This window comes from Antechinus flavipes, chromosome 1 (assembly GCF_016432865.1).
Source record: "Antechinus flavipes isolate AdamAnt ecotype Samford, QLD, Australia chromosome 1, AdamAnt_v2, whole genome shotgun sequence".
Lineage (NCBI taxonomy): Eukaryota > Metazoa > Chordata > Mammalia > Dasyuromorphia > Dasyuridae > Antechinus > Antechinus flavipes.
In genome coordinates, this window is record NC_067398.1 from 17506221 (window position 1) to 17531907 (window position 25687).

At 50.3% G+C, this 25687-nt stretch overlaps 1 protein-coding gene across 1 annotated transcript in view; it reads right to left on the reverse strand.

The window, feature by feature from the left end:
- Positions 1-25687, reverse strand: part of ACOX2 (acyl-CoA oxidase 2) — a 48853-nt gene that overhangs the window by 9366 nt on the left and 13800 nt on the right. Inside the window, exons 6-13 of the mRNA XM_051979836.1 lie at positions 20943-21062; positions 20293-20408; positions 19193-19365; positions 15222-15384; positions 13353-13543; positions 11345-11515; positions 9449-9554; positions 2935-3152 (exon numbers count right to left, since the gene is read on the reverse strand). Coding sequence (XP_051835796.1) covers positions 2935-3152; positions 9449-9554; positions 11345-11515; positions 13353-13543; positions 15222-15384; positions 19193-19365; positions 20293-20408; positions 20943-21062 — 1258 coding nt within the window. The remainder of the gene's footprint in view (positions 1-2934; positions 3153-9448; positions 9555-11344; positions 11516-13352; positions 13544-15221; positions 15385-19192; positions 19366-20292; positions 20409-20942; positions 21063-25687) is intronic.

The window sequence follows — 25687 nt, forward strand, 5'->3', positions numbered from 1 at the left end:
AGATGTAGGGCTCATTTCCGGCCCACATTCGAATCCTTTCTCACTTTGTAGGACTCGGGGTCGCTGCTCTAGAGGCCAACGCAGAGGTCATCCCGCCCGGCCCCAGCTTTGTACAGCGGAGGAGCAGATGGCCTCTGAGGTCTCAGTGTAGAAGAATGCAGAAAATTGGCTCCGGCCAGAAAGAAGCATTCTATGGGAAGCGAGTCCTCAGTGAGACCCGGAAACAGACCAGCCTCAGGGGACTTCACACTGCTCAGGCCCCCAGACAGCTGGGATTCTGCCCAATCCAAAGCCACTTCAGATCACTGAGTGCGGCTCTGTTCCATTTTGCTATCGGGAGGATGGACCAAAGGAGTGACTTGTTCTCAAGTTGATTTGGTTATAATTTGGGAAATGGTATTGGGGTGAGCATGGGACAATAGATGGAGAGCCCATTTACGTCAAGTTCCTCATTTTCCAGTTAGGGAAACCGAGGCTCAGAGAAAGGAGGGCAGAAAATGATGGAGGCAGCAATGTGCCTATATTTAGGAAAACTCCAACATTATCTGTTTTATTCAATAAGAACATAGACATGTTCTTATTGAATATAATTTTAAGAAATTTATATAAATATATTTTTATATAATTATATAATTTTAGTAAATATAAATTTAAGAAACTTATTTCACACATATTGATATGGCACTGTGTGAATCTCAGGTTTTTTTTTCAATCTTTGTTGTTTAATACAAAAAAAGATCCGAGGTCCGGGTTCAAGTCCTGGATCTTCTTCTTTTAAGTTGTGAATATAACAACTGTATAGAGCCCCATATTTTTCATTTGTAAAGTGGAAAAATACTTGAATATCAATTTTGTAGGATTCTTGTGAGAAAAAAGCTTTTTTAAACTCTAGAGAAGGATGTAAAAGTGGGTTATTATTAATAATTAACTCAGTTTGTTATTAATATTATAAGCACCAATAGCATTATCACTGTATTATATCATGTATTATGACTATTATAAATATCATGTCTTATAAAATGGATATGGTGATATGACATGCCCATTCACTTTAAAATTTTGTCCCCTATTAGCAGTGTGACATATAAATAAAAACATTAATGGCTTTTGAGCCCGGAAAATCCGGGTTCGAGATCCGAGTCTGATGCATCCTGGCTGTGTGACCCTGTACAAGTCACATAAATTGTTGGTGGTCCTGGCAACTCTCTAAGACTGAGTTACAGAGGAATTGCTATCAGCATCAGTGGAGGGAGTTTTCATGCCACGAGTTCCCAGCTCAGGTTACGGCATAGGTTCTGGCTTGCCTCTCCCCCATTGCCACCCCCAAAAGTAAAGGAGGATTCGTGTTTGCCTACTCATTGATCGCTTCGAAACGCCTTTGTACAGAGGTAACACGCCGTAACAGGAGTCGATATAATTTCCTGAGCTGAGAACAAACATGAACTCTTCTTTATCCCATTTTGAAAGTCTGGTGGAAAATTTTAAAGCTGCGTGACAACAGACAGCTTCCGCCAACAGAAGCCGAGGAGAATAGCAAACACGTGAAGATAAAAGGCCCTCTGGTAGAACCTGATCCCGTGGAGTTTGTCTAAAGTTCACCATGTTCCCCCAATTCCCTGCAGCCCTGCAGTGAAGCACGCTGGGTCTCGGTCAGGGGAGGCTGGGTTAGCAGTGTTAGAGCCCCATGGGACCCCGGATGTCCCCCAGGACAGCCAAGGGTCACAGCCGGGAACACGCAGAGCTGGCTCCTGAGTGCTCCCCCCCTTCTGCCTTTGGCTTAGTTGGGTTCTAGATTTAAGGCTGAAAGGGACCAGCCCATTCGCTTCATAGAGAGCCCCAGAAAGATGAAGGGATTTGTCTGGGAGGAGGGGGGCGCATGGGATTTGTGTGCAAGTGAATTGGGATAGTGACTAAGGACCAGAAAATAGAGCCAAATGGGATCTAGTGCATATTCCCCCAAACCCATCCTTTCCTGGCTCCAGCTAAGCCAGGGCTCTCTCCTGCATGCACTGACTCTCTCTGTCTCTGTGTCTGTGAGTCTGTCTTTGTCTCTCTTTCTTTCTCCCTCCCTCCTCCCCTCTTTCCTTCTCTCTCTGTGTCTCTCTCCCTGTCTCTGGCTCTCTCTATCCCTTTCTCTCTCTCTCTCTCTCTCTCTCTCTCTCTCTCTCTCTCTCTCTCTCTGTCTCTCTCTCTCTCTCTCTCTCTCACACACACACACACACACACACACACACACACACCTTCTTGAGAAATAGTTTTCTTTTAGCCTTGTCCTCGGCCAGTTTCTGCCGCCGCCATCTCCTTATTAGAGCTTGCTGACGGCAGATTCCCCACTAGGCCCCTCTCCTTGTATCCGGGAATGAGAGAAGGCCTGGATTTGGGATTTCTCGGTACAGGGAAGTCTCCTGACACAGGAGGGCAGCTACTTTGCAGCTTATGGTCTTAGCTGCCCAGACCATGAAAAGGTCGAGTGGCTTGTCCAGTCACAGCGCCAGTTTGTGCGGCTTTAGGGAGATGCCATCTTCCAGTTCCATGGTGTAAAACGTCTCCGTAAAGCCGTTAGAATGGGTTGGGTCTTTCCCATCTCTCCCCCAGGAATCCTACTTGTTCCCTTAATGAAATCTGTGTTTCTGGAAGCAGCCCTTTGTGCCGTTTGCCACCTCTCCCTCTCTCCTGCAGCTACCAAGAATACGCTCCTTTCTCTTTCCTCCCTCTCAAGCGTGACAAAACCCAAACGCCACGAAAATATCCTCTTCCTGATCCTGTTTGGGGGAATTAGTTGGTGCCACATATCAGTGGGAGAACACGTGAAAATGCTTTGCAAATCCCTAGTTGCTATCGGAACGCTGGCAGTAATCATAATGAAAAAAGGGAACAGCCGTGCCATCCCCCCGCCGCCTCTCACTCCATGCTCGGGGGGCTCTCCCCACTTACCGGATCAGAGACAGGAGGCTGAAATAGGCCTCGGTCGCCAGGTCGGCTTGGGCCCCAGACATGTAGCCATCGTGTAGGAAGTCGCCCAGATTGGACAGAAGGCCGTGTAGGGCGTAGAGATCACAGAGTCGCTTAATTACTTGGTAGATCTCGGGTTCCTTTTCAAGTTTTCTTAGAGATTCCACGAAGGTTTTCACAGTAAAGTGGTAACAGTGAGCCTAGAAAAGATGCAACTGTGTGAGCGAACCCTTGCTTCTCAACCCCAGTTGCTCTCTGGCTGACGCAGAGAACGGGGGAAACGAGCATTTTCTGCTCAGAGCTGCACAATGGTCAAAGCTGGAAGGAGGCTTAGGGACCAGGGCCCGCAGGGTTAGAAGCTGCCATCTCTGAACTTGTTTTTCAAAATACTTTGAAAATCCTAAGACTGGGTTCCTTCCTAATCTTATGGATTCTATTCTCTGCATGTAAGAGCATCATTCTCAGAAGCGGTCTGTAGGCTTCAGATGCCCAAAAGGCCTGTGGTAAAAACATGGTGAAAAAGCTCAAGAAGCTCTGGGCCAAGCCCGGAATTTTCTCTTCTAGGTCTACAATAAGTGGACCTATGGCCTTTGCTTGGAGACTTGGATTGAGGGCGAGCTCACCGTCCCCTGAAGCAACAGGGTCTTTTGGACAGTTCCATGATTGGTTTTTGGTTGCCTTGGTTTTTGTAAATATAAGAAACAAGCCATTTTCTTGTAATCTGCACTTGTGGTTCTAAATTCTCCCCTCTAGGACCGATCCAAATTAATCTAATCTGACTTCCCCGGGATAGTTTTTCCAATATTTAAAGCCGGTAGTTCTGTCACCACTGATTGTAGCCAAATGGCAGATCCCTTTAACTGGTCCTCATGAGGTCTTTAGTCGCCTCCCCATCTTGCTCATGTTCTACCGGATACAGCTTCCTGTGTCCTCTCTAAAATATGGTGCCCAGAACCAAACAAAACACTCCAGATGTGGCAGAATGGGATAATCTCAGGATCAAAGAATTTTAGTGTTAGAAGAGACTTCTGGGTCCATCCAGATGGCCGAGTACATGGCCGAGCCACGCCAACGAGCTGACAAATGGTCATCTGGCATCTGCCCGAAGGCCTCCGGAGAGAAGGAAGCCATCCCTTTCCAAGGCAGTGCATCCTGCTTTGGGGCAGCTCTAACGATTCGGGAACTCAGACCTGAATGGACCTCTTTGAAGCTTCTAGTCACATCTCCTGGCTTTGTCCTTTTAGAACCAAGGAAAGCAAGCACAACCTTTCTTTTGCATGACAGGGCTTCAAATATTCAAACACAGGTATCATGTCCCCTTTTCTTCTTCAGGTCAAACATCCTTAAGCTGAACCTCTTATAATACGAACTCAAAGCCTTTTGCCACCTCGATTGTCCTCCGTCTTATGAATCAATCACTTCCTTGTTTCTGGACACTCCTATTTATACAGCCCCAAATCACATAATTTTATCAATGTCAATCCCCCCCCACCCATTTTGTTTTGTTTTCAATCAATAAGCATCTGTTTTCTCTACCACTAATTCCCTTCACACCAAATGAACATCAACGACTACAAAAGGAAAATAAGTCTGACAGTAAATATGCACAGCGGAGCAATGCAAACTCCTGAACTGACTCTTTCCAAAGCCCAGATTTCTTATTCTTTCTCTTGAACCCGTCGTCTCTGCTAGAGAGTGAGGAACGTGCTCTCTGGAGTCTTAGTTGCTCACGGTGTTGATTTCCTAAGTCATTCAAAATTGTCTTCAAAATGTTGGCTTGTATGGAAGCTGTTCCTGCTTACTTTAGGAAGTCCGTTCAAGTCCATTCCTGGCCTTCTCTGAAGCCATCCCTTTGGGCATTTCTTTGAGCACAGTGGTATTCCGTTATCTACAAATACTATCACTTGTTCAGCTCTTTTCCGATTGACAGCTGCCCCACTGGTTTCTGGTTCTCTGCTTCTGCAAAATGGCTGCTCCAAGTAGCTGTGTCTGTAGGGTCCCTTTGCTTCTTTCTTTGATCTCTTCAGGGTCTAAGCTTCATGGATCAATTACTTTCCGAAGTGGCCAGGCAACTCAGAGCTCTATCAGCGCATTAATGTGCGCTTTTGGGGCATCTTTGCCTATCTGGTGAGTTCGTTGATTGATCGGTATCAATTTGAAGGGAGGCCTATGAATGACCCTGTATGCTTTTTTTTTTTTTTTTTTTTTGGCTGAGGCAATTGGGATTAAGTGACTTGTCCAAGGTCATACAGCCAGGAAGTGTTAAGTGTCTGAGGCCAGATTTGAAGACCTCAGGGCTGGTGTTCTACCCACTGTGCCAGCTGGCTGCCCTTGCTTAACCTTTTTATCAATACCTTGGCTTTCCAAATTTGCAGAATTCACAAAATTAACATGGTGGATGACAGATTCAGGATCCCCAAAGATCTCAAATCCTGGATCAGATCTAGTGATATTACTCCTGATAGGAAGCCCTCTAAACCTTTATATCTGAGTTTAAAAAATGACCAGTACAAGATAGGGGCGAGTACAGCTTGAAGCCACTTTATAGGACAAAGATCTGGGGGTCTTAGAGGATGGCAAGTTCAATAATACAAGTCAACAGTACTATATGGTGCACACACCCACACCCCCCTCTCAGTAATCTCTGCCACGGTCTCAGTTACCTCTGGAAAGGAGACCCAGCTCTCACTTCTCTCTCAAATTCCAGGCCTATTTCAATAATCGCTTACGAGACGTCTTTCCTGGACGTCCCATCAGCAAATTCATCTCGACACGTCCAAGATCACATTTTCCCTCTTTCTGCTGACACATCCGTCCTCCCAGTCCCCCGGGTCTGGGTCCTCAGAGGCTTCTCGGCCTGCGCCCCACACGGGGGCCAAATCTTACTGGCTCCGCCCGTGACCTTGGTCTCCCATCCCGGCCGCGCAGTGGTTTTCACTCCCTTCCTCCCGGCCCCCCTTCCCCACCCTCCCCCACAGCTGCCATCATCATGTTTGTGAGCACCTGCTTGTGTGTCTCTAGCCCCTCTCCCCCCGAGGAGAAAATGCTGGTTATTTAAAGCCTTTCACAATCTGGCTGCAGACGGTGTTTCTCACATCCCCACACTCCTCTCCCCGCCAAGTTGCTGCTCCCCACCTGCCTCCCGTCTCCGAGCCTCTGCACACGCTCCGGCTGCCGGATCTGGCTCCCCCCCACCCCCGGCTTCCAGGCTGGGTCCAGGGCCGCCCCTGGCGCCCCCAGGGGACTGCTCTTGCCCCCCCACCATATTCCTTTTTTTAAACATGCTGGGTCCCTCTGGCAGAGCGGAAGATCTTTGAGGGGAGGCTCTGGTTCGCATTCTGAGCCTCGGGCGGTGCTGGGCACGTGGGAGCCACTGGTTGGCTGAGGGGCTGAACCGGAGCAGCTGCTGCTTCCTTGGCTTCTTGGGCGTGTGCTGAGGCTTTTCCCACAGCCCCCTGCTCTCGCGCTTTTCCAGCCCATGTTCCTTTCTGTGCCATTTCTTCAGCTCGGCCATTCTGAGCCTTCCTTCCTCTGCCTCGCTGTTGCTCCAGATGCTCGGGGACCGGGTGGGCCGCGGCCGTCTCAGATCTGGGGTCTCGCTGGCCACGTGACCCAGATTTTCTTCCTGCCTTCCCCGAGAGGAGCTGAGGTTTGTGTCAGGATTCCAGGCCTGCAAAGTGCCATCTTGCACCGCCGGCATTCCCATCGTCGGTAGTTTGTGGCCGGGGAAACTGAGTGCCTAGGGTCCCAACGCTAGTAGGGGTCTGAGCTGGGCGTTCCCGACCCCCTAACCCCGTGCGCACCAGTGGCAGGTGCCACACTGCCCGGCGCCGACCGCGAAGGGTAGAACCGAGTCACAGGAGCCGGGGTGGGAGCGGGAGCCACGTTGGAAACGTCCGGCCTGTTACAGATGGGGAAACTGAGGCCTCGGAGTGTTAAAGGTGCGGAGTCCAGGCCTGCCCACGGACGCTGCCTGCTGCCTTTATCAGGTGCGGGGAGCGCGGGGGAGAGCAGCTCGGGCCGCTTTGGGAACGTTCCGTTAGCAGCACCGCCCTCTCGAAGTTCTCCTGGGCCGGGAACCCTCGGGCATCGCCCACTTGGGCCCCTTGGGATTCGTGAAGAGGAGAAGCTTCTGCCTGGAGGGCGTTTCTCTGACTCTGGGACTTTTCAGTCACGTCCCCAAACCACTCTCTGCAAAGCATTTAGTTTATTTGCGTCTCCATGAGCTGACCTTGAGGACTCCTTGGGTGGGGGGTCCTGGAGGGGAGGAGGGCGGGGCTGGGGGACCTCTGGTCCCACAAAGTGACAGCCAGAGGGGAGAGGGCACTGACCAGCTGCTCAGGGAAGCAGAGAAGCAGGTCCTGGGGTACCCGGGTGCCCCCTGGTGCAGAAGGCTGAAGCAGAAAACTGGAGAGGGTCCTCCGGGATTCCAGGGTGTGCCTCTCTCCTGAACGTCTGTCTGTCTGTCTCCTCTCTCGTTTCTCTCTTCTCTATCTCTGTCTCTGTGTCTCTGAATCTCTGAGTCTCTCTCCCTCCCTCCCTTTGTCCTTCCCCCCTCTCTTTCTCTCCTATCTCTAGCTCTCTTTTTTCTGCCTCTCCCTGACTCTCTCCTCTCTTTTCTGTCTCTCCTCTCTCTCTGTCTCTGTCTCTCTCTCTCTGTCTCTCTCTCCTCTCTGTCTCTGTCTCTCTCTCCTCTCTCTCTGTCTCAGTCTCTCCCTGTGTGTCTCTCTCCTTCTGCACTTATGCTCTCCCTCGATCCAGGTCCCTTGGGACGGCAGCTGCCCGGCGGAGGGGCCGAGGCTTTATTCTCCGGGGTCCTGACCAGCAGACAGCAGAATTCTGACCAAGAGGTGAGAATGGTGCTGAGGCGCCACAAGGTGGCAGTGTCCCCCCAGCGGGCTCCCAGGTAAGATGCTTGGGTCTCGGGGGTGCTCCGTCCTCCCCAGCCCCGCCAGCCTGGGTGTGATCCCCAGCCCCTCCTCCCGTCTCTGACGCCAAGTTCCGCCCTCAGAGAACCCTCCCGGTGCCTGCCGGCAGGGCTGCCCCTGGTGCCAGGACTACTGCAGCAGCTCACTGGGCCGTCTCCCCAGCTCAGGGCTCTCCCCGCTCCAGACCGGCCTCCAGCGGGCGGCCAGAGCGCTCCTCCTAAACACGGCTGACGTGTCACCTCCTATCCGGTTACCTCCAGGCCGGCATCAAACAGAAATCCCTGGGTTTGGCTTCCACAGCTCCACGGTCCGGCCCCTTCCCCGACCCCTGGGATTCCCCGGCCTCTCTGCCCTGGGCTCTGGGCGTTTCCTGGCCGGCCTGGCCCCCCCCCCCCAAGCTCAGCTGCGGCCCCACCTTCTGAAAGAAGCCCGTCCTGCGCCCTAAGGCTGCCCCCATCTTACCCTGGCCACATCTGTGAGCTCCATGAAAAAGTGCAAGGAGGTAGGACATGCTTAGATTTATCCAGGTCTGAGAGGGTCAGACTGAGGTTCTCCATTATTATAGTTTTACTAATCCCTCCTTTAGCTCATTAATGGCCGTCTCCATCCGTCCTGATCTATATCTGGCCACGGGAGGGGAAAGTGAGGCAGCTGACCTGGCCCAGCCCTCCCCCCGCTGAAATCCAGATCCCGAGCATGTTGTTGGATCCCCTCTCTGATGTCCTGGGTCTCTTCGAGAACCAAGGACAAGTGACAACAATAAACTCCACAAAAGCAGGGAGTTGTGTTGGGACTTTCTTTATATCCCCAGTGCTTAGCACAGTGCCCCGCGCATAGTAGGTGCTTGATAAATTATCTCTGAGTGAGGGAGCAGCTTTCAGACTGGGCAAGGGGGGAGCCAGAGTGGTCTGAAGTGAAATGCAACACCAGCAGGACCCAGGAGGAGGCGGGGGGTGTGGGGGGGATCAGGACCCTGAAAGCCTGCTCTGCTGGGCCCTTGGAAGTGAGGACTTAAAACAGCCGGAAGCCAATAAAGCTTCGCTGTGGGGCAGTGGGGTCCCTGCAAAGCCAGCTCAGGCTAACTAAAATATTGAAACTTTGGCAGAAAAGGGAGGAGGAAGTAACTGGCAGAGGGGAGGACAGTTTTCCCTGCCCTGAATGTAGCTGTAGGTGAGACAGAGAAAGACAAGAGATAGATGGAGAGACTGAGAGGGATAGACATAAATAAGAGACACAGAGAGACAGAGACAGAAAAACCGAGAAACAGAGACAGAGAGGGACAAAGAGAGAGACACAGAGAGACTGAAAGAGACAGAGACAGAGAGCTAGAGACAAAGACAAACAGACGGGACAAAAAGAGAGAGGGAGAGAGAGACAGAGGAGAGATAGAGAGAGAGACAGACAGAAACAGTGAGAGGGAAATAGATGGAGACAGACAAGAAATAGAGAGATGGAGATAGAAGATGGAGACAAAAACAGGACAGACAAAAATAGGAGACAGACAGACAGAGGACAGACAGCAGAAAGAGCTTGCCAGAGAGGTGTCCGTTAGCCAGGGAGGGACTTGCCTTGGCTGCGTGGAGGTGCAGGATGGCCGTCTGGTTCCATGCCACGTACTGGTCAGTCCCAGAGCTGGTGAGAGTGTGTAGTTTCTGAGCCGAGTTCCTTATAAGCCTGCAGAAGGCAAAAACAAAGCGCGTGGGTTAGCGTCCGTTCATCGGACCCGTCTCTGCTGGCCCGGACGCTGTGGGCGTCTGGCCTTGGCTGAGCCGGGGACCCCATGCCTGGAACGTTAAGCGCCAGCTCTCCTCCATGTCCAGCTTTACCCCTGGCCTCCTCCTGTGTTCACCCGAGGCCTTCTCAGGAGCCAGGTTCCCCCCAGAGGCCTTGGGGAAAGCACCTACCAAGTCCTGGGATTCCCCTTCTCATCCCTTTCCAGCTTCCTTCAGTTCTGAGCTAAAATCCCTCCTGCAGCTAGAAGCCTTTCCTGGCCCTTCTGCCTCAGAGCTGTCGGGTTCAAATGAACCCGTGGGGAGATAATCCTGGAAATAAGAGGCTCCAACCAGAGGGAAGCAGCTGGGGGAGACTCTGCAAGGGGGGCCCACAAGAGCACCCTCTTTCTGTGTCCGGATTACAGAGCCACAGCCTCTGTGCACAGGGGTGGTACTAGAACTAGTTCCACGGCGCCAGTTCTCAGACCTGGGACCTGTCATCTCTTCTCATGACCTGGGTGATGACCTTGCCCTAAGGTGGGCAGACCACCCGGCTCGGGTCTGGGTCTGGTGCGCCCACGGCTCTTGGGGGGCCCAAGGACGAGGAGGTTCCTCCCTAACTCCGGGCAGCGCCGGCTTGTCCCTCTCTCATCCTTACAAAGTGTCTGATCTGTCCCGCTTGTCATGGGTTCGGAGTTGTTTGCCGGCTGCCCCCCGGAGATGGGAGCCCCCCGAGGGCAGGGCCTAGTGTTGCCTTTTCTTATGTCCACAGTGCCGGGCACGCAGTTGACCCTTGACCCATCTTGACTTGAAGAAAATCAGCCTCATGAAAAAGCCCCCCCCCCAAGCCTGTCCTGTCTGCCCTGCCTACGGTCAGAACAGTGCGAGACCTCGGCCGGTCACTCAGTGAACACGCCGGCCCCCGGCCCCCCACTGGCCCTGCTTGGGCCAGAGACCCGCAGCTTCCAGAAATGTTGGAGCCTTTGGGAGCCGGTCGAGCCAGCTGAGTGAGGGCCCTCTGAAAATCCTCCCAGCAGGAGGCAACTTGGGGGCCTGGACCCTGCCCCTGTCCTCAGGCTACTGTCCAGGCCTGGGGCTCAGCACTGGGCAGGGGCTCTGTCCCTGCCTTCGGGTGTCTGCCTCTGCCTGACTGAGAGTCTCCCCTCGGTCGGGCAGGGCCTGACCTTTGGGCCTGGTGGGCATGAGTGCCAACAAGTGCCCGCCAGGCCTCAGGCAGGGTGTGGCTGGCAACCTGATTATGAAAAGCTCTGTGGGTCTTGTTTAGCAATTCACTCCCCACCCCTTCCTTTCCTTGTCCATGTCTCTCTGTCTCTGTGTCTGTGTCTGTCTCTCTGTGTCTCTGTCTGTGTCTCTCTTCCCCTCCCCCCCCTTTCATGTTTCTCCTTCCCTCTGTCTTCCTCGCCCTTCTGTCTGCGTTTGTTTCTCTCTGTGTCTCTATCCCTGTCTGTCTCCATTTCTCTCTCTTCCCCTTTCCCTCTTCTCTTTTCATGGCTGTCTGTCTGTCTCTCCCTCTCTCTGTCTTCCTTGCCCTTCGGTCTCTGTCTCTCTTTCTCTCCCCCTTTCCTGTCTGCGCTCCATCTCTCTCCCTCCCCCTTCTCTCTTCATGGACGTCCATCTCCAGATTGGTCCAACACAAAGGGACGCTGGGGGATTCGAAGGAAAGGGTTTCCAAGGAGAAGGAAAGAACACCTGCCCCTTCCGTGAGGTGCCCGGCTTCTCCGTCCCACTGACCTGGCTGCTACGTGGGCAAAGGCTTCCGTGTAGAGGGCCGGGCTGAGGAAGTCGGCCGTTCTTTGCGCTGGACACCTGTCGCTCCCAGCTGAAGCGAGATACTGGATGGACTGAGGCAGGGGCGCAGCGCCTCGGGAAGACTGGACCTGTAGGAAGCTCTTTAGCAGGAACCTAAGGAGATGCCGGGAGAGTAGGTGTTCTGGGCCCTCGTTAATCACTCAGCGACCACCTGGCTCCCGTCTGGAAGCCGCCCTTCGGCCGGCTCCCTCAGGATTCTCTACAAATACAAGTGGAGGCCGAGAGCCAAAGGGAGAGCCTTGGATCTTTTCCCAGTTTCCCACCTGATGTGGGCAGAGCTGCCCTTGCTCATCCCCCACTGTTAACTATAGTCTGAGTGAGCCTCTCTACACCATGAGCAGCCATTCTGCTCGGCTCTATTTGGTTGGGAACAGGCTCTCTCCGCTGAGCCGGAGTCTGCCCCTGTGGCTTCTTTTCATTGTTCTGAGGTCTGGCTGTCCTGTCAAGCAGATAAGCCCTTTAAATACTAGAAGACTGAGCCAGTGACCTTAGAGCTTTTGTCTTGTAGCTTAAAACCCTCTGTCTGGCTCAGTTTCATCATCAGAAAAATGGGGAAATGATTCTACCCCCCCAGGGCTGATGTGAGGATTAAATGAGATAACATTTACAAAATTGCTCTGAGAAAATGACAGGACTTCAAGTTGACTCAGCCGTCCTGCTGGGCTTTTTCTGTCTCATTTTGTCAGTGTTTTTCCTACAATGTTGTGCCCTGAATTGAGCGTAATATTCCAGATGTGCTTTGACCTGAGCAAAGCCACTGAGATCGGCCTTTGTTGGATTCTGTCCTGGATTTCATAAATGTAGCCTATAGATTTTAATATGTTTAACATATATTGGATTACTTGCCATCTAGGGAAGGGAGAGGGCTAGAGGGGGAAATTTGGGACAAAGGTTTTGCAAAGGTCAATGTTGAAAAATTCCCCATTGATCCCAGGCAAGTCACTTACCCCCAATTGCCTCAGCAAAAAACAAAAACAAAAACAAAAAATAAGAAAAATTACCCATGCATATGTTTTAAAAATAAAAAGCTTTAATAACCTCCCCCCCAAAAATAAATGTAGCCTAAGTCCACCCAGATAGGATCTTCTGGCTGTTGAGGCTATTAAATGACCCAGATCTCCTTCACTTGGATGAACTAGGCTGCCATCACCTTATAGTAGGAAAGAGTAAAATTGCATTTGTAAAAATTTCTAAAATTGGGATCAAGTCTCCCTCAAATCAGTGTGAATCTGTGAGTTCCAATTGCACGTGCTCTGGAGGCAAAGGAGGAAATTGAGGCTGCCCAAGATTCTCCAGTTACTATTCCTGAGCTCTGTGATGTTGAGCCTTTCCCCAGGCCCCCAGTAATGGCTACAGAGGGGAAGCAACATGGCTCCCATGCTGTTGCAGCCCAGCTAGCATCAGAACAATGACACTAGAGGAGCTTTGTGTCAGCCAGCTATGTTTTTCTCTGTCTCTCTGTCTGCCCCTCTATCTATCATCTATCAGCAGTCTGGTGCCCTGGAAAAACCTAGATTCAAGTCCAGCCTCTGACCACTGTCTAGATGAGGGACTGGGCAAGGTGCTTCCTCTCCCTGGTTCTCAATTTTTCCATATGTCAAATGAGATAAGATGACTAAGACTTCTTCCAACTCATAAGTTATTGAACTCCCTGTAACTTCAGAAAATCACTTATTCATTCTTTTTGGAGTCTTTGTGTGTGTGTGTCTGTGTGTGTGTGTGTGTGTGTGTGTGTTTTTTCCTAAAATGAAAGGATTGGAATAGGTTCTCTCCAAAGCCCCTTCAAGCTCTGGAATTGGACTCTATGGAGTTGAGTTACTTTTGTCCCCTGGGGGTGGGCTCCCTTTAAGGCAGGGGTCCATTTTGGGCCATTCCTGGGAAGGTGTCCAACTCCCTGGGGAATGGGCCTGCGACCAGCTTTCGGACATACCTGGCTGTCTGCAGGTACAGTACTGTGTTTTCTCCTTCGTAGGTACAGGAGGCTGTTACTTTTGTGACCAGGGAGGGCAGTCCACTCAGCTGGGAATAGCCATGCCCACCACAGGCCCTCCGACAGAGCTCGGCTCCCAGGATGCTGTGGTCTGACATCATGGCCTTCATCCCTGCACTGAGCGCGTGAAGCTGTGAAGATGGACAGGACTTAGGAGGGAATGGGGGAGATGGGGGTGAGGGTGAGTGCAGCGGGAGGAAAAATGAGAATGAAGGAAAACTCTTAAATGTAACTTCTTCTGTCCAAACATGGCTTCTTCTGGGGATGCAGAATACAGTCAGTCTTTATAATTATGGCAAAAACCCGAAGTGGGCATATTTAGCATGAAAAGGAGCAACCCTGTGTCAGATGAAACCCATTATCATCAGTAACTTCTTCTTTCTTGGCAAAGACATTGATGGGGGATCCCTAAGCAAGCCATTTGGGAAAGGGAGTTCACCAGGTGGCAGTGGCCGTCCCTTAGACACTGGGCATCATATTATGGGATTCCAAAGGATGCTAATTTAAGACTCTGGGGATTCCTCAGACACCTGGGAGTGCACAAGTCTATCTCAGTGTCCTGGCAGGTGGTTAGGTTCGAGTCTTGTCAATACACCTCTGCAGTGGTTCTAAGTTTCGCCCCTTCTTTCCATCAAGAGGCCGGCTGTTACCACCCCTTGTCTGGACTATGGCAACAGCCTGAGTCATCTCCCTGCCTGTGGTCTCTTCTCCAGTCCATTTTCCACTCTCTACCAGATCTATATTCCCAAGGCTAGGTTTTCCTGTTCCTCCTCTGGTCCAAAAGCTGCAGAGAGATCTTATTGCCTCTAGGGTAAAATATGACCTTCTTTATAGGGCATTTAAAACCTTTCACAGGCGAGCACTGTAACTGTTTGCCTGAGGTCAAATGTATTGTGAATGGCAGAATTGGGATTCGAACTCAGATTAGTTAAAACAGCATGTAGCAGCTGGATGTGGTGGTCCACACCTACAATCTCTGCTCCTAGGGGATACTGGCAGTAACTGTACTTTGCACCCCAAGAGTAATCTTTGGACAGAAAAAGTTGAATTTAAGAGTTTTCCCTTATACTCATTCTCTCTTTCACTGAACTCCCATGCTCCCTGCAAGTGCCCCATATTATGCATTATATATACTTAATAACCGCTTATTGAATGAATGAATGGAACTTGTCCACTTTGCCAAGGCAACAATTCTGATTTAGGACTCTGGTCCTTACTCCCCTTCATGGAGGAGCACTGGGTTCAAATCCTGCTTCTGATGCTTCTTATTAATGTCCTTTCACTTCTTGAGTCCTTTCGTCTTCTAGACCTAAGATCCTATGTGGTCTGTCCCTTCCTGGTTTTGACCCTCAGAACCCTAAGATCCTGTGCGATCTGTCCCTTCCTGATTTTGGCCCTCAGAGCCCTAAGATCCTGTATGATCTGTCCCTTCCTGGTTTTGGCCCTCGGAGCCCTGGCCATCTCAGTTCTTCTCCACTCACAGATGACCACTGCCCCTTGTCCGCACTGCTGCAGGAGCCTCCCAGCAACTCTGGCCAGGAGCCCTTTTGTTCTAAAGCTGTGAACTCCTTAAGCACTAGCAGGGATGTTATTTTGTCTTCCTTTGTGACCCCAGTGAAAGAAAGAGACAGAGGGAGACCTAGAGAATGGGAGATGATGGAAGGGAGCCCAGGGCCCTGTCTGGGAGACATGGGAGCCCTGGGGCTGGGCTGTAATGATTCCTGGGAGATGCAAACCCAGAGGGGGTCTTCTGTGTGGAACGATGGAAAGGCCGGCAGGAATATTCGCAATGTTGGCCCCCCGACTCACCTCTGGTAGATTGGTGATATTTCCATTGATTATCTCTTGATAGGATTTCTTGAAGAATTCATTGAGGCTTTCGTCTATGAAGTGGAAGGCGTAGGCCGTGGCCAGTTGGGGAAACAGCTTCTGTTGCTGAGTCTGATAGTCCAGGATTTTTGCTTCTGGTTCACTGAGGGAATGGAGGGAGAAGGGGAACGAGAGGAGAGTTACAGAACAGCTTAAGAAGTGGAGACGCTTGGTGGTTGCTCCCCAGGGAGCCAGGCTTGGAAAGCCCCATGTGGGAGGACTTGGGCTCATCTGGGTCATTTCCTGTCTTTGAAGATGGAGACCCAGGGTCACTTGGGTCACAATGAGAGGCAGCTCTAGGATTGCAAATCTGGGTCTCCAGACTCCCAGTGAAGTGGTTTTTTTCTATGTTATAGTTGGCTCATTAAGAGCAATTAAAAGAATCCCCTAACATGTTCTGTCACCTCAAGTCAGTAGCTGGAGCTCCCTGGGCCTCAGTTTTTCTATCTGTAAAATGGAACTCACTCTGTTCATCTTGCCACATCTTTTGCTATCACTTATGAAGCATTACATGTGAATTTTGCCTCTTTGGACTCCAGATGATGAAGCATGAAATCAATAGGGAGGAAATGAGGCTGAACTGATAGAATAATGGTTGTGACATCCAGAAGGGGCTCTGGGCTTCCTGTAGCCTGAGCCCCTTAGATAAGTAGGCTGAGACCCAGACTTGATTGACCAGTCAGTGGCCTGGCAGAAATCAGAATCCCCTTCACATGGCCCCTTCCTATTCTACTTGGGGCCATACTCATACCGATACCAGATCCCCTTGGCCCAGTGCGTTTTAGAGCCCCCAGATCTCCCCAGGGGCAGGGATTACAGGTGTGGGCCAGCACATCTGGCCACAACCCACTTTCCTGTGCCAGTGACCCGGCCTCAAACCTTGGTTCCGCCATTTACAATGTGTTTGACCTCGGACAGCCATTGGGAACTCTCAGCTGAGATATTCTCTGATGACTCCACTAGTTTTATTCAGCCTTTTTTGTTATCAGTCAAAGGCCCATCTTTCCCAAACATTTGATGAAGGTGGTTTCTCACTGGTGAGCATTTAGTGTCACTGTGACTTCCACTCTAGAAGTCTGAGGCATTTGGTAAAAAGTATTATTATTCCTTCTATATGGATCACAGATCAGAGGGTCAGAGTGGAGAGAGACTTGGAGGATGTCCCATTGTACAGAGGAGGGGTCCAGAGAGGACATAATAGGCCTGAGGTCAAGGTCAAGGTCACAAAGCCATCAGTAGCAGAGCAAGGCCCTGAACCAAAGCCAGGGTGCTAGTGTTAGCATTTTCCCCAGAAAGACTGGGGTTCAATCTGACTCCTTAAGTTCACAGTTTTGCTCACGTCCCATGAGTACATGGAATGGCCAACTGAGAGGGACCTCAGAAGACATCTTGTGGAACGCCTCCTCCTACGGATGTGGGGGCTGAGGAGAATCACATTAAGCCCAAAGTCACCAGAGTTTAGGTGACTAAACTATAACCAGAAGGTCAGGGGGAGGACTGACTTCCAAGGCATCTGTCTTAGGGGCTGCTGCTTTCCCCCTGTACCGTCATCTGATGGGAGAGTTTTTAGATCAAATACTTGCGTCCATCATGAAGCTCATGTATCAGGGCTCAGAGGAGATGCTGTTACTACACTGATTTTGGAAATGTTCTTTAGGGACAGAGATATAGTCTTGGTAAGAAAGGATAAAATATGTATTAATTCCCCTTTTACAAGGAAAACAATTCCCCAAATCACTGGACTGAATATGGGCTAACTAAGGCTGACCTTTTCCCTACCTGGCTGAAATCTGACTCTAGAACATGGATGTGTTCTATAGTTCTTGTCACACAGCCTACATATAATGGACATCGTTTTTCCTTTTATGGAAGTCTCCTTTTAGGGTATCACCTGTTTAATGGAATCAAGTACAGAGAAGAAAGAGGAGAATGGGCAAAGGAGGATGGGTTTTGGGAGCCCTCAGTCCCCATGGGCTCCAACCACCTCATCCCAGGTCTCTCAGCGATCTCCTGAACTTGGAGTGTTCTTCCTGGGACCATAAAAGTTCAGGGTCCAAATCTCCTCCCTTGTGGCCCAAATCTGTTTGCCCTCTTTCTTTGTCCTGCTGTTCAATCTATCAGTCCATCAATAAGCATTTATTAAGTGACTACTGTATGTTAGGCACTTTGTTGAGTGATGAGAATGAACTCCTTGCCCTCTAGGAGCTGACCATTAGCACATAATCTCCTGAAGAAAGCAAATTATCATCCACAAATACTAAATGTCTGCTGATTATAGGACTCCTTAGGTACCTCTAGATTTTCTGATCAATTCCCATTTGCCTAAACTTTGCATCACTCACACCATCCTGCCCTCCGGCTTCCTATTGGTCTATCTGGCTCAGGAACCCATCTTGCCTAGCTTACTGAGCCAATGATAACTCCTAGACTGGCCCTTCCTTTTTAGTCCATGACATCCTGCCTCTGCCCTGGCTCCTCCATGTAACCAGGATTTCTGAGAACCAGCCCCGTCTCGCAGCCTTTCTCAGCTTCCTCCTCTACTACCTAAGAACTGCTGCCCGAAGCAGAGCCGTTCAGAGGAAAGATCAGAGGAAGAAGTACCTGGCTTGCGTAGCAAAGATGGCAGCCCCACTAGGCTCTGGGAGCCTTTTGTTAAACCCAGATTTGGAGGGCATGCTTCTCCCTTCCTGCCAGTCAGTGCAGCAGGAGTGTGGCAATGGGCTGCAGATCAATTAGGAGAAATGGGCATTTAAGCTCATAAAAGGGCACCATTGTCTTCCTCCCTCCCCCTCCCATCCCGGACCATGTTCTTTGGATAAAACCTAGCCCATGGATGCTGAGGCTCTTACACCCAATCTAGCAGGCAGTAAGCTAGCTATTCCATCACAGAAGTGCTCAACATCCCCTCCAGTAGCAGTGGGAGAAGGTTCTTTCTCAGGATGGGACCGACCACTGGCTGTCCACAGGGGGCTGGAAATGTGGAAATCTTACACTGAACCTCGGGACGTTATCATCAGCATCCTCTCCTCTGCTTTGGGCAAGACAGGATTTTCTCTCTCCCTTCTTCTGCCCCCACACTTTTAGGCAGATGTCAGGAGGCTCCCGCGGACCAGAGAAAAAGGATGAATTGGCTTTGCTCAGGGAGTGAACTCGGGCTTGGGAGTGCCCTTGGGACATTGCAGATGGGTAGGTGGGAAGCCCCCAAGACTCAATCCTTCCTGCACCCAGCTAGACCTATTTCCTCTCTTTCCTTCCCTCTAAATCATGGCTTTAGGGTTGGGGAGCATAGCTCTAGTCCATCTGGTTCATAAACCTGCTTAATTCTTGCAAGCTCTTGACAAGGTACCTGAAACACAGCAGGGACTTAATAAATATATAATTCTATATACATATAATAAATATATAAAATAATAAATAAAAGGCAGCTTATTGGCTGTCTGATAGGTCATGCTGCAATGGAAGGAGAGAAGAAGTGGGGGTGACAGAGAAATCAAGAATGAAGCTCTAGATAATGCTTTCCTCGCCCTCTGACCCCATCCTAGAAGAGCTCGGTTCTCCAGAATTCAGTGGAAGGCGGACAGGAGCTCTTTATTTCCTCCAGGGATGCACAAAATGTCCCAGCTTAGCCTGATTCTGACAAGGGAGGCACAGAGTAACTATGGAGAAATACTTGTTGGAGAGGATTGAGTAAAACTCCTTCCTTGGCTTTTTTCGCCCTTTGGGAACTGAGCAGTCACTTTCTCCTGTGGTCTCCTCAGTTTCCTGGATTGTAAAATGGATAGGACAGGTTCTGACTAGCTGAGATTTGTGATTTTGTGGCCACCCTGTTTACAGCCAGTTCTGGGAGGCAGGGGAGGGGAAGACACGAGCCAGGGCTGGAGAGGGGACGGACAGGGCCGCCACCTCCGTACCTGGGCTTGATCTTGGACTGGTGCCGGACCACGGAGTAGCGCGTGGCGATGATGCATGCCTTCATCAGGGCGGGGATGAACTCGCTGGCCAGCAGCTGGACCCGAATCACAATCATGGTGAGGTAATTGCTTTGGGGGGTACCCTGCTTCACGTAGGTCCCGTCCGGTAAAACCTGGGGACCAGACGGAGAGAACGAGTGACCGAGGGCACTGAGTGCTCGGGAGCCGGCCCCGCCGAATGCAAGAGAGAGGAAGTAGGAGGAAGGCCTGTCGTCAGCACCCCCATAGGATCTGGGGGTGCGAGAGCCATAAGAAAAGACCAGAGCACACAATCCCCCTTTGCCTCTTCTCTAGAGTTACAGCTTTAGAACTGGAAAGCCTTAAGAAACAGTCTGATGGCTTCATTTTACAGATGGGGAAACTGAGGCTCAGGGATGTCCATTGCCTTGGTAAAAGTTACACAGGCAGTGTGGAGCAGAGCCAGAATTGGAATGCAGGACCTGTCTGTCTCACCTGACCTCGGGGAGCTTGTATTCTCCTGGGGAGATAAATACGAAGCCGAAGCTTATTTTTTAAACAAGCGAAGCCATCTGCATAAGTGTGCTTGCTTCCTTCACTCCTGGGAAGTGACATAACCCTTACTCAAACCATGAAAGAAATCCAACAAGCATTTATATTGGGCCTACTGTGCGCCGGCACGGTGCGAGATGCTAGGCACAAAGCCAGAGCCAAGTCAAGAAGTACTTATTAAGCACCTATTATGTTGAGCTCCTGATCCCTCCAAAGCGGCACCTGATTTTTGGAAATAAACAGGGATGGACATTTGATTCCACTAAAGATATTCCACAGAATGCATTATTCCTAGTAGAGTGCAAGTTTTCTGAAGGCAGGAACCTTTTCATTTTTCACTTTGTAAACCCCTTATCTAGACTGGTGCTCAGCATACAGTAGGGGCCTAATAAATGCTGGCCAGATGAATGAGTTTTCTTCAAGTCTCAGATTTGAAGCTTTTGCCCCTGAGACTATAATCTGCCTGCTCCAAGTCAGTATTGAAAGATAAAGACTGGGGCCTCTGACATTTAGCATTTATGACCCTTTACCTGGGAGAAACGGTTCAGCATGTTTTCCCTTGGAATCCGGACGTGATCTAACTGGAGGAAACCATTGTCCGTCTGCTCGAAGTTCATTTTGGGCCCGATGTCCCCTACGGTTATTCCTGAAAAAGAGCAAGAGATGACAGAGGACCCACAGAGAGACAGAGACAGAGAAAGACATGGAGATGCAGAAAGAGAGACACACATAGAGACAGAAAGACAGAGACAGAGAGAGAGAGAGAGGGAGGGAGGGAGAGACAGAGACAGAGACATAGAGATAGAAAGACAGAAACAGAGAGACAGAGACACAGAGATAGAAAGATAGAGACACAGAGAGAGACAGAGACACAGAGAAAGACAGAGACACAGAGATAGAAAGAGAGAAAGACAGAGACAGAGACAGAGATAGAAAGACAGAGACAGACAGAGATACGAGGACAGAGACAGAGAGACAAAAAGCTTGGGGGTTTCTGTCTGGATTCCCACTCTCCCTTCCTCCCTCCTCCATTCCACCGTCTCTCTCCCACCTGAGGAAGACGGGATGGCTGCACGGTGATTGGGCGACGGCCGGGGTCACCGAGTCCGGTAGCAGCGAGCTGGCTCTCACGGCCCAACCCCCAAACGGAGGGGCAGCAGCTCAGGCCATCGGACATTACCTGGCAGAGGGGAGTGGTCGTGAAGGCTGCGGATGGGCACGAGGAAGCCGTGCATGCCGTGGCACCTTCCCGAGGAGTAGAGCTGCGCCAGGATCAGCGCGTGGGTCGCCGTTCTGCCCACTGTAGAACGGGGGAAGAATGAGTTCCAGACTCCCGCTTTGGGGCCGGACGAGAAGCGGGACGTTTGTGCGGGGGCTCCGGGGTCGCTCGGCGGAAGGAGAGCTTGTCCAGGAGTCAGGGAGAGGTTTGGCGAAGGGGCCATCGGGAGTGACTGACTGGACTGGAAGGAAGAGGTTCTCTACCCTCAGGGAAACAGATGGTACCAGGCTAGGACGTCTTACGCAGACGCGTTCCGAGTGCTTCTGTGTGTCCGTGTCCCTTGTGTCACACCGCCTCGTGTACTGACTCCTCCGTGAAAGAGGGAGGCTGAATGAGATGGCCTCTGAAGACCAGGCCTTGGGCCTTGAGGAATACAAAGAAAAGCCAAAGGCACTTCCTGCCCTCGAGGAGCTTGCAGCCTAAAGGGGAAACGAGGTGGAAACAACTCTGTGCCAGGAGCAGACGGGGGTCTCTGAGGGAAGGCACAGCAGTAGGGGGCCCTCCTGGCTTAAGGTGGGACCCGAAGGAAACCAGGAGGCAGCGGCGAGGAGGGAGACAGCGGCCCCCGGGAAAATGTCGCCCGAGAGGACCAGCCGGGAGACCAAGGCCGAGGCACCGGAGAGCATGTAGAGGGGAGTCAGGGGTAGGAGACTGAAAAGTGAGAAAGCGCCGATCTGAAGCTTCCAGCGCCCAGTGGGGGACCTCAAATGTGGGGGAGACGGTACAGTGAGACCCGGATTTTAGGATCTCAGTGGGGCGGGTGAATGGAGGAGGCACACTGATAGACATTACTGGGGTAGAGGCTGCTGCAGAGAGAGCACTGGCCTGGAGTCCAGGGCACCACGCATTTGACAAGAACTGTGAGACTTTGAGCAAGTCGCTTAAGCTTGGGGGAGGGGGAGACACACATACACACACAGAAACACACACACACACACACATTCCTCCACACAGAGAGATGGGGGAGGAAGAGAGAGAGAGAGATCGGGCGGGGAGAGGAGGGAGAGAGAGAGAGAGAGAGAGAGAGAGAGAGAGAGAGAGAGAGAGAGAGAGAGAGAGAGAGAGAGAGAGAGAGAGAGAGAAACAGAGAGAGACAGAGGCAGAGACAAAAAACATGGAGTGAGGATAAGGAGGGAGGAAAGAGAGCAGAAATGGGGATAGAGAAAGACAGAGACATACCCACAAACAGAGAGAGACAGAGAGATAGGGGGAGAGGGAGAGAGCAGAAAAAAGAGAGAGAGACAGAGAATCAGAGACAGAGAGCATCAGTTATTTTGAAAAGAACCGTTTCAGCTGAATGACATCAGAAGCCAGACTACAAAGAGTTAAGAGAAAGAAGAAGGAAAAGGAAATGGGGGCAGCCAGCTATAAATCTATTATCTTATGCACGTTACTATATTTAAAATTCAGATTTTCCATCTTCTTCTAGTGAAATATGCATGAGTAACTGCTATTACCCTACTCATTCTTTGACTTTAAACCAAAATATAATGGGGAATGATTGAAGGCTTTTAAAAAGGCTGGTAATACACGTTAAAAAGTGCACTGAAGCTGTTTTCCAGGAGGAGGAATAGTTGCCACTGGCCTGGGGTTCCTCTCCATCTCTTACTTTCTCCAAACCATCATCTGCAAAGCTACCGGAATTATTTTCTTAAGGTACAGGTCAGAATACACCACTCATCTACTCAAAAATCTTCAGTAGCTCCCTATTATCACCAGTAGGATAAAATACGAATTTGAATCCCTTTAAGGATTAGCTCAGGAACACGAAGGAGTATGGTGCAAAGGAAAAAAGCACTGGATTTGGAAATCATGTGACTTAGGTCTCTTTCCTTCTACCTGCACAAGAGACCCCATTCCATCTTTGTCTCCTCCATGAAATAGCCCCCCTCGTTCATTTCTACTCTCTCATCTGTCTACCGATTCCTTCTCCACTGTCTACAAAACGCCCCCATCTCCGAAAAGCATCTTCCATACTTTCTGCTTCCACCTCTGCCATTATCCTCTATCCCTTCTGCCCCTTGTGGCCAAACTCTTTGAAAAGAGGTTCCTCCATTGTCTCTCCTCTCGTTCTCTTTTTGACCCTCCAAGAATCTGCTTTCTGATCTCAGCACCTCCTGGAACTGATGATCCTGAAATCTTCCTGGCCAGCATGAAGTTCTCTGCTCACCTCCAGGCTCGCATCTTTAATTCTTTCAGACATCTTGAAAACCAGTAAACATCTTACATTTATTATATCTAAACTTGAACTCATCTTTCCCCCCAATGCTCCTCATCCCTTGCTTTCCCTATCACTATTGAGGTACCAACGTCCTCCCTGGGCCAACAATCTAGTTTTATCCCCAACTCCTGTCTCTCATCCCTCTCTCCTCTGCCCCCTCCATCTGATCTGGTTCCAAGACCTTTGCATCATGGCTTGAAAATGTCCCTTTTCTCCTCTGACACTCCGCCCCCACCACTCTGGTCTAGGCCCTCATCACCTCAAGGCTGGACTTTTGCCACGGCCTCTGGTGATTTCTTGGCCCTCCACTGGGTCCTCCACTCAGCCGCCTAATCAGTTTTCCTAAAGCATTGATCATATTCCCATCCTACTCCTATCACCTTCAGGATTTTGTATTTTTAAGTCTTTTTAAACCTTCCTCCCCCAAACGTACTCCAAGATCCAGTGACATCGCCCTCTGTCTGTTCCACGAATCAGACAATCCAGCTTTTGGTTCCAGGCCTTTCCTCTGGTATCTCCCGTGCGTAGAATGCCCTTCCTCCTCTGGTCAGACCTCCGACTTTTCTGGCTTCGAGCCTCACCTTGAATTCCACCTTCTATAGGAAGCCTTTTCCCAACTCCTCTTCTTTCTACTTCTTTCCCTCTTAATTATTTCCGACTTGTCCTGGATATAGCTTGTTTGTGTGTGCTCGCTTGTCTTCCCCCACTAGATTGTAAGCTCCTTGGGGACAGGGACCGTCTTTTGCCTGTTTTTGTAACTCCTGTGCTTAACACAGTCCCTGGCACATAGTAGGTACTTAAGAAATGCTTATTAACTGACTTTTTGTGCCTCAGTTTCCTCCCTTGTAAAACGAGAGGTTTGCTTATTCATCACATAGTAAATGTCCCAGGCATTGTGGAAAATCCAGGGATCCAAAGAAAATCAAATCAGGCCCCACCCTCTAAGAGCACTCTAGGGAAGGCAAGTCACGAGTATGCAGAAAATTAACCATTAAGTATGAAGTCATTTCTGGAAGGAAGGTTAACCCCTGAAGCAGGCGGGTCGGAAAGGCTTCCTGAGGGGACCCTGGCTGCAATGGAGCTCTAGAGGAAGTGCGGCTTTCGTTGGGGGCAGCCCAGACTGCTGGTACATTAGTGATGGGCAGCAAGCCTGGAGAGGCAACTGACATCAGGCTTTAGGAGGAGGAGGAGGAGCAGCTTCAAAAAGCAAACGAAAGCTTTGGGTTCTACCCCAGAGGCGGAGGGCCACAGAACCAGGCCTGTTCTTTCAGGTGTCCCTCTGGCAGCCATGGGAAGGGAGCTTCTGACAGGAGATGGGATGCCGGGCCCATGGAGCGGGCTGTGGCCATGGTGAAGATGCAAAAGGCCCGAATGAGGGGGTGGCCTGCTGAGTGGAGAGGGATGACTCCACCCTGGGCCGGGAGCGAGACCCGAAGATGAATCCTCCCTGTGCTGCTCCCTCCCAGGGCAAGTCACAACCTCTCAACCAGAGAATAATAACAGCCCTATTGTACAGGGTAGGATTACCCTGGATAGGTTTATACCATTCATTTATATTATGTTATAAATGTGTTATATTTATATAATATATAAATAAAAAATAAAAAAATATATATTATATTTATACTCTACAATAATATAGAATTACAGGGGGTTAAAGAACTCCACAGATGTTTCTTTTAAAGATTTGGCCACTCTTTGGGTGTGTGGGGTTGGGAACTTGGATGATTGGAGGGATGATGGTGCTGGAAACCCAAGCAGGGAAGTTTAAAGGGTGAATGTTTGGGGAATGAGGAGGTTAAGCTCCCTTCTAGCTCTAATCTGTGACTTGATGGAGGCACAATAACACTGGGTAGGACATCAGATGGGGCATCAAATACAAAACACCTTGAGGGAAGGGTGGGTAAATCTATGGGACTTAGCAAGATGTTGGGGATAGGGGAAGTCCCCGTGTTAATGGGACCACAGTGGATAGAGTACTAGCCTCGGAGGCAGAAGGACCTGAGTTCAAATGTGGCCTTAGACACTTACTAGTTGTATGATCCTGGGCAAGTCACCTAACTCTGATTTCCAAGAGAGGAAAGAGAGAAAAGAAAGGAAAGAAAAGAAGGAAAGGAAGAAAGAAGGAAGGAAGGAAAGGAAAAAAGGAAGAAAAGAAGGAAGGGAAGGAAGGGAAGGAAAGGAAGGAAAGAAAGGGGAGGAGAAAGGAAGGAAAGAGTGAGCTATCCTTAAGGCCCTTAAACTTGGCCAACTTCTGGCCTTCATGGAAAGTGTAGGAGAGACCGCCACCTAGTGTCCACAGGTAGACTTCCTAGCTGCCTCGGTAGCATTTCTATGGATTGCTGATGACCTCTTTGGAATAACTGTTTCTCGGTTGGAATCTTTCCCGGCTCATTCCCCATCAAACCCTCCCCCATCCTGCCAA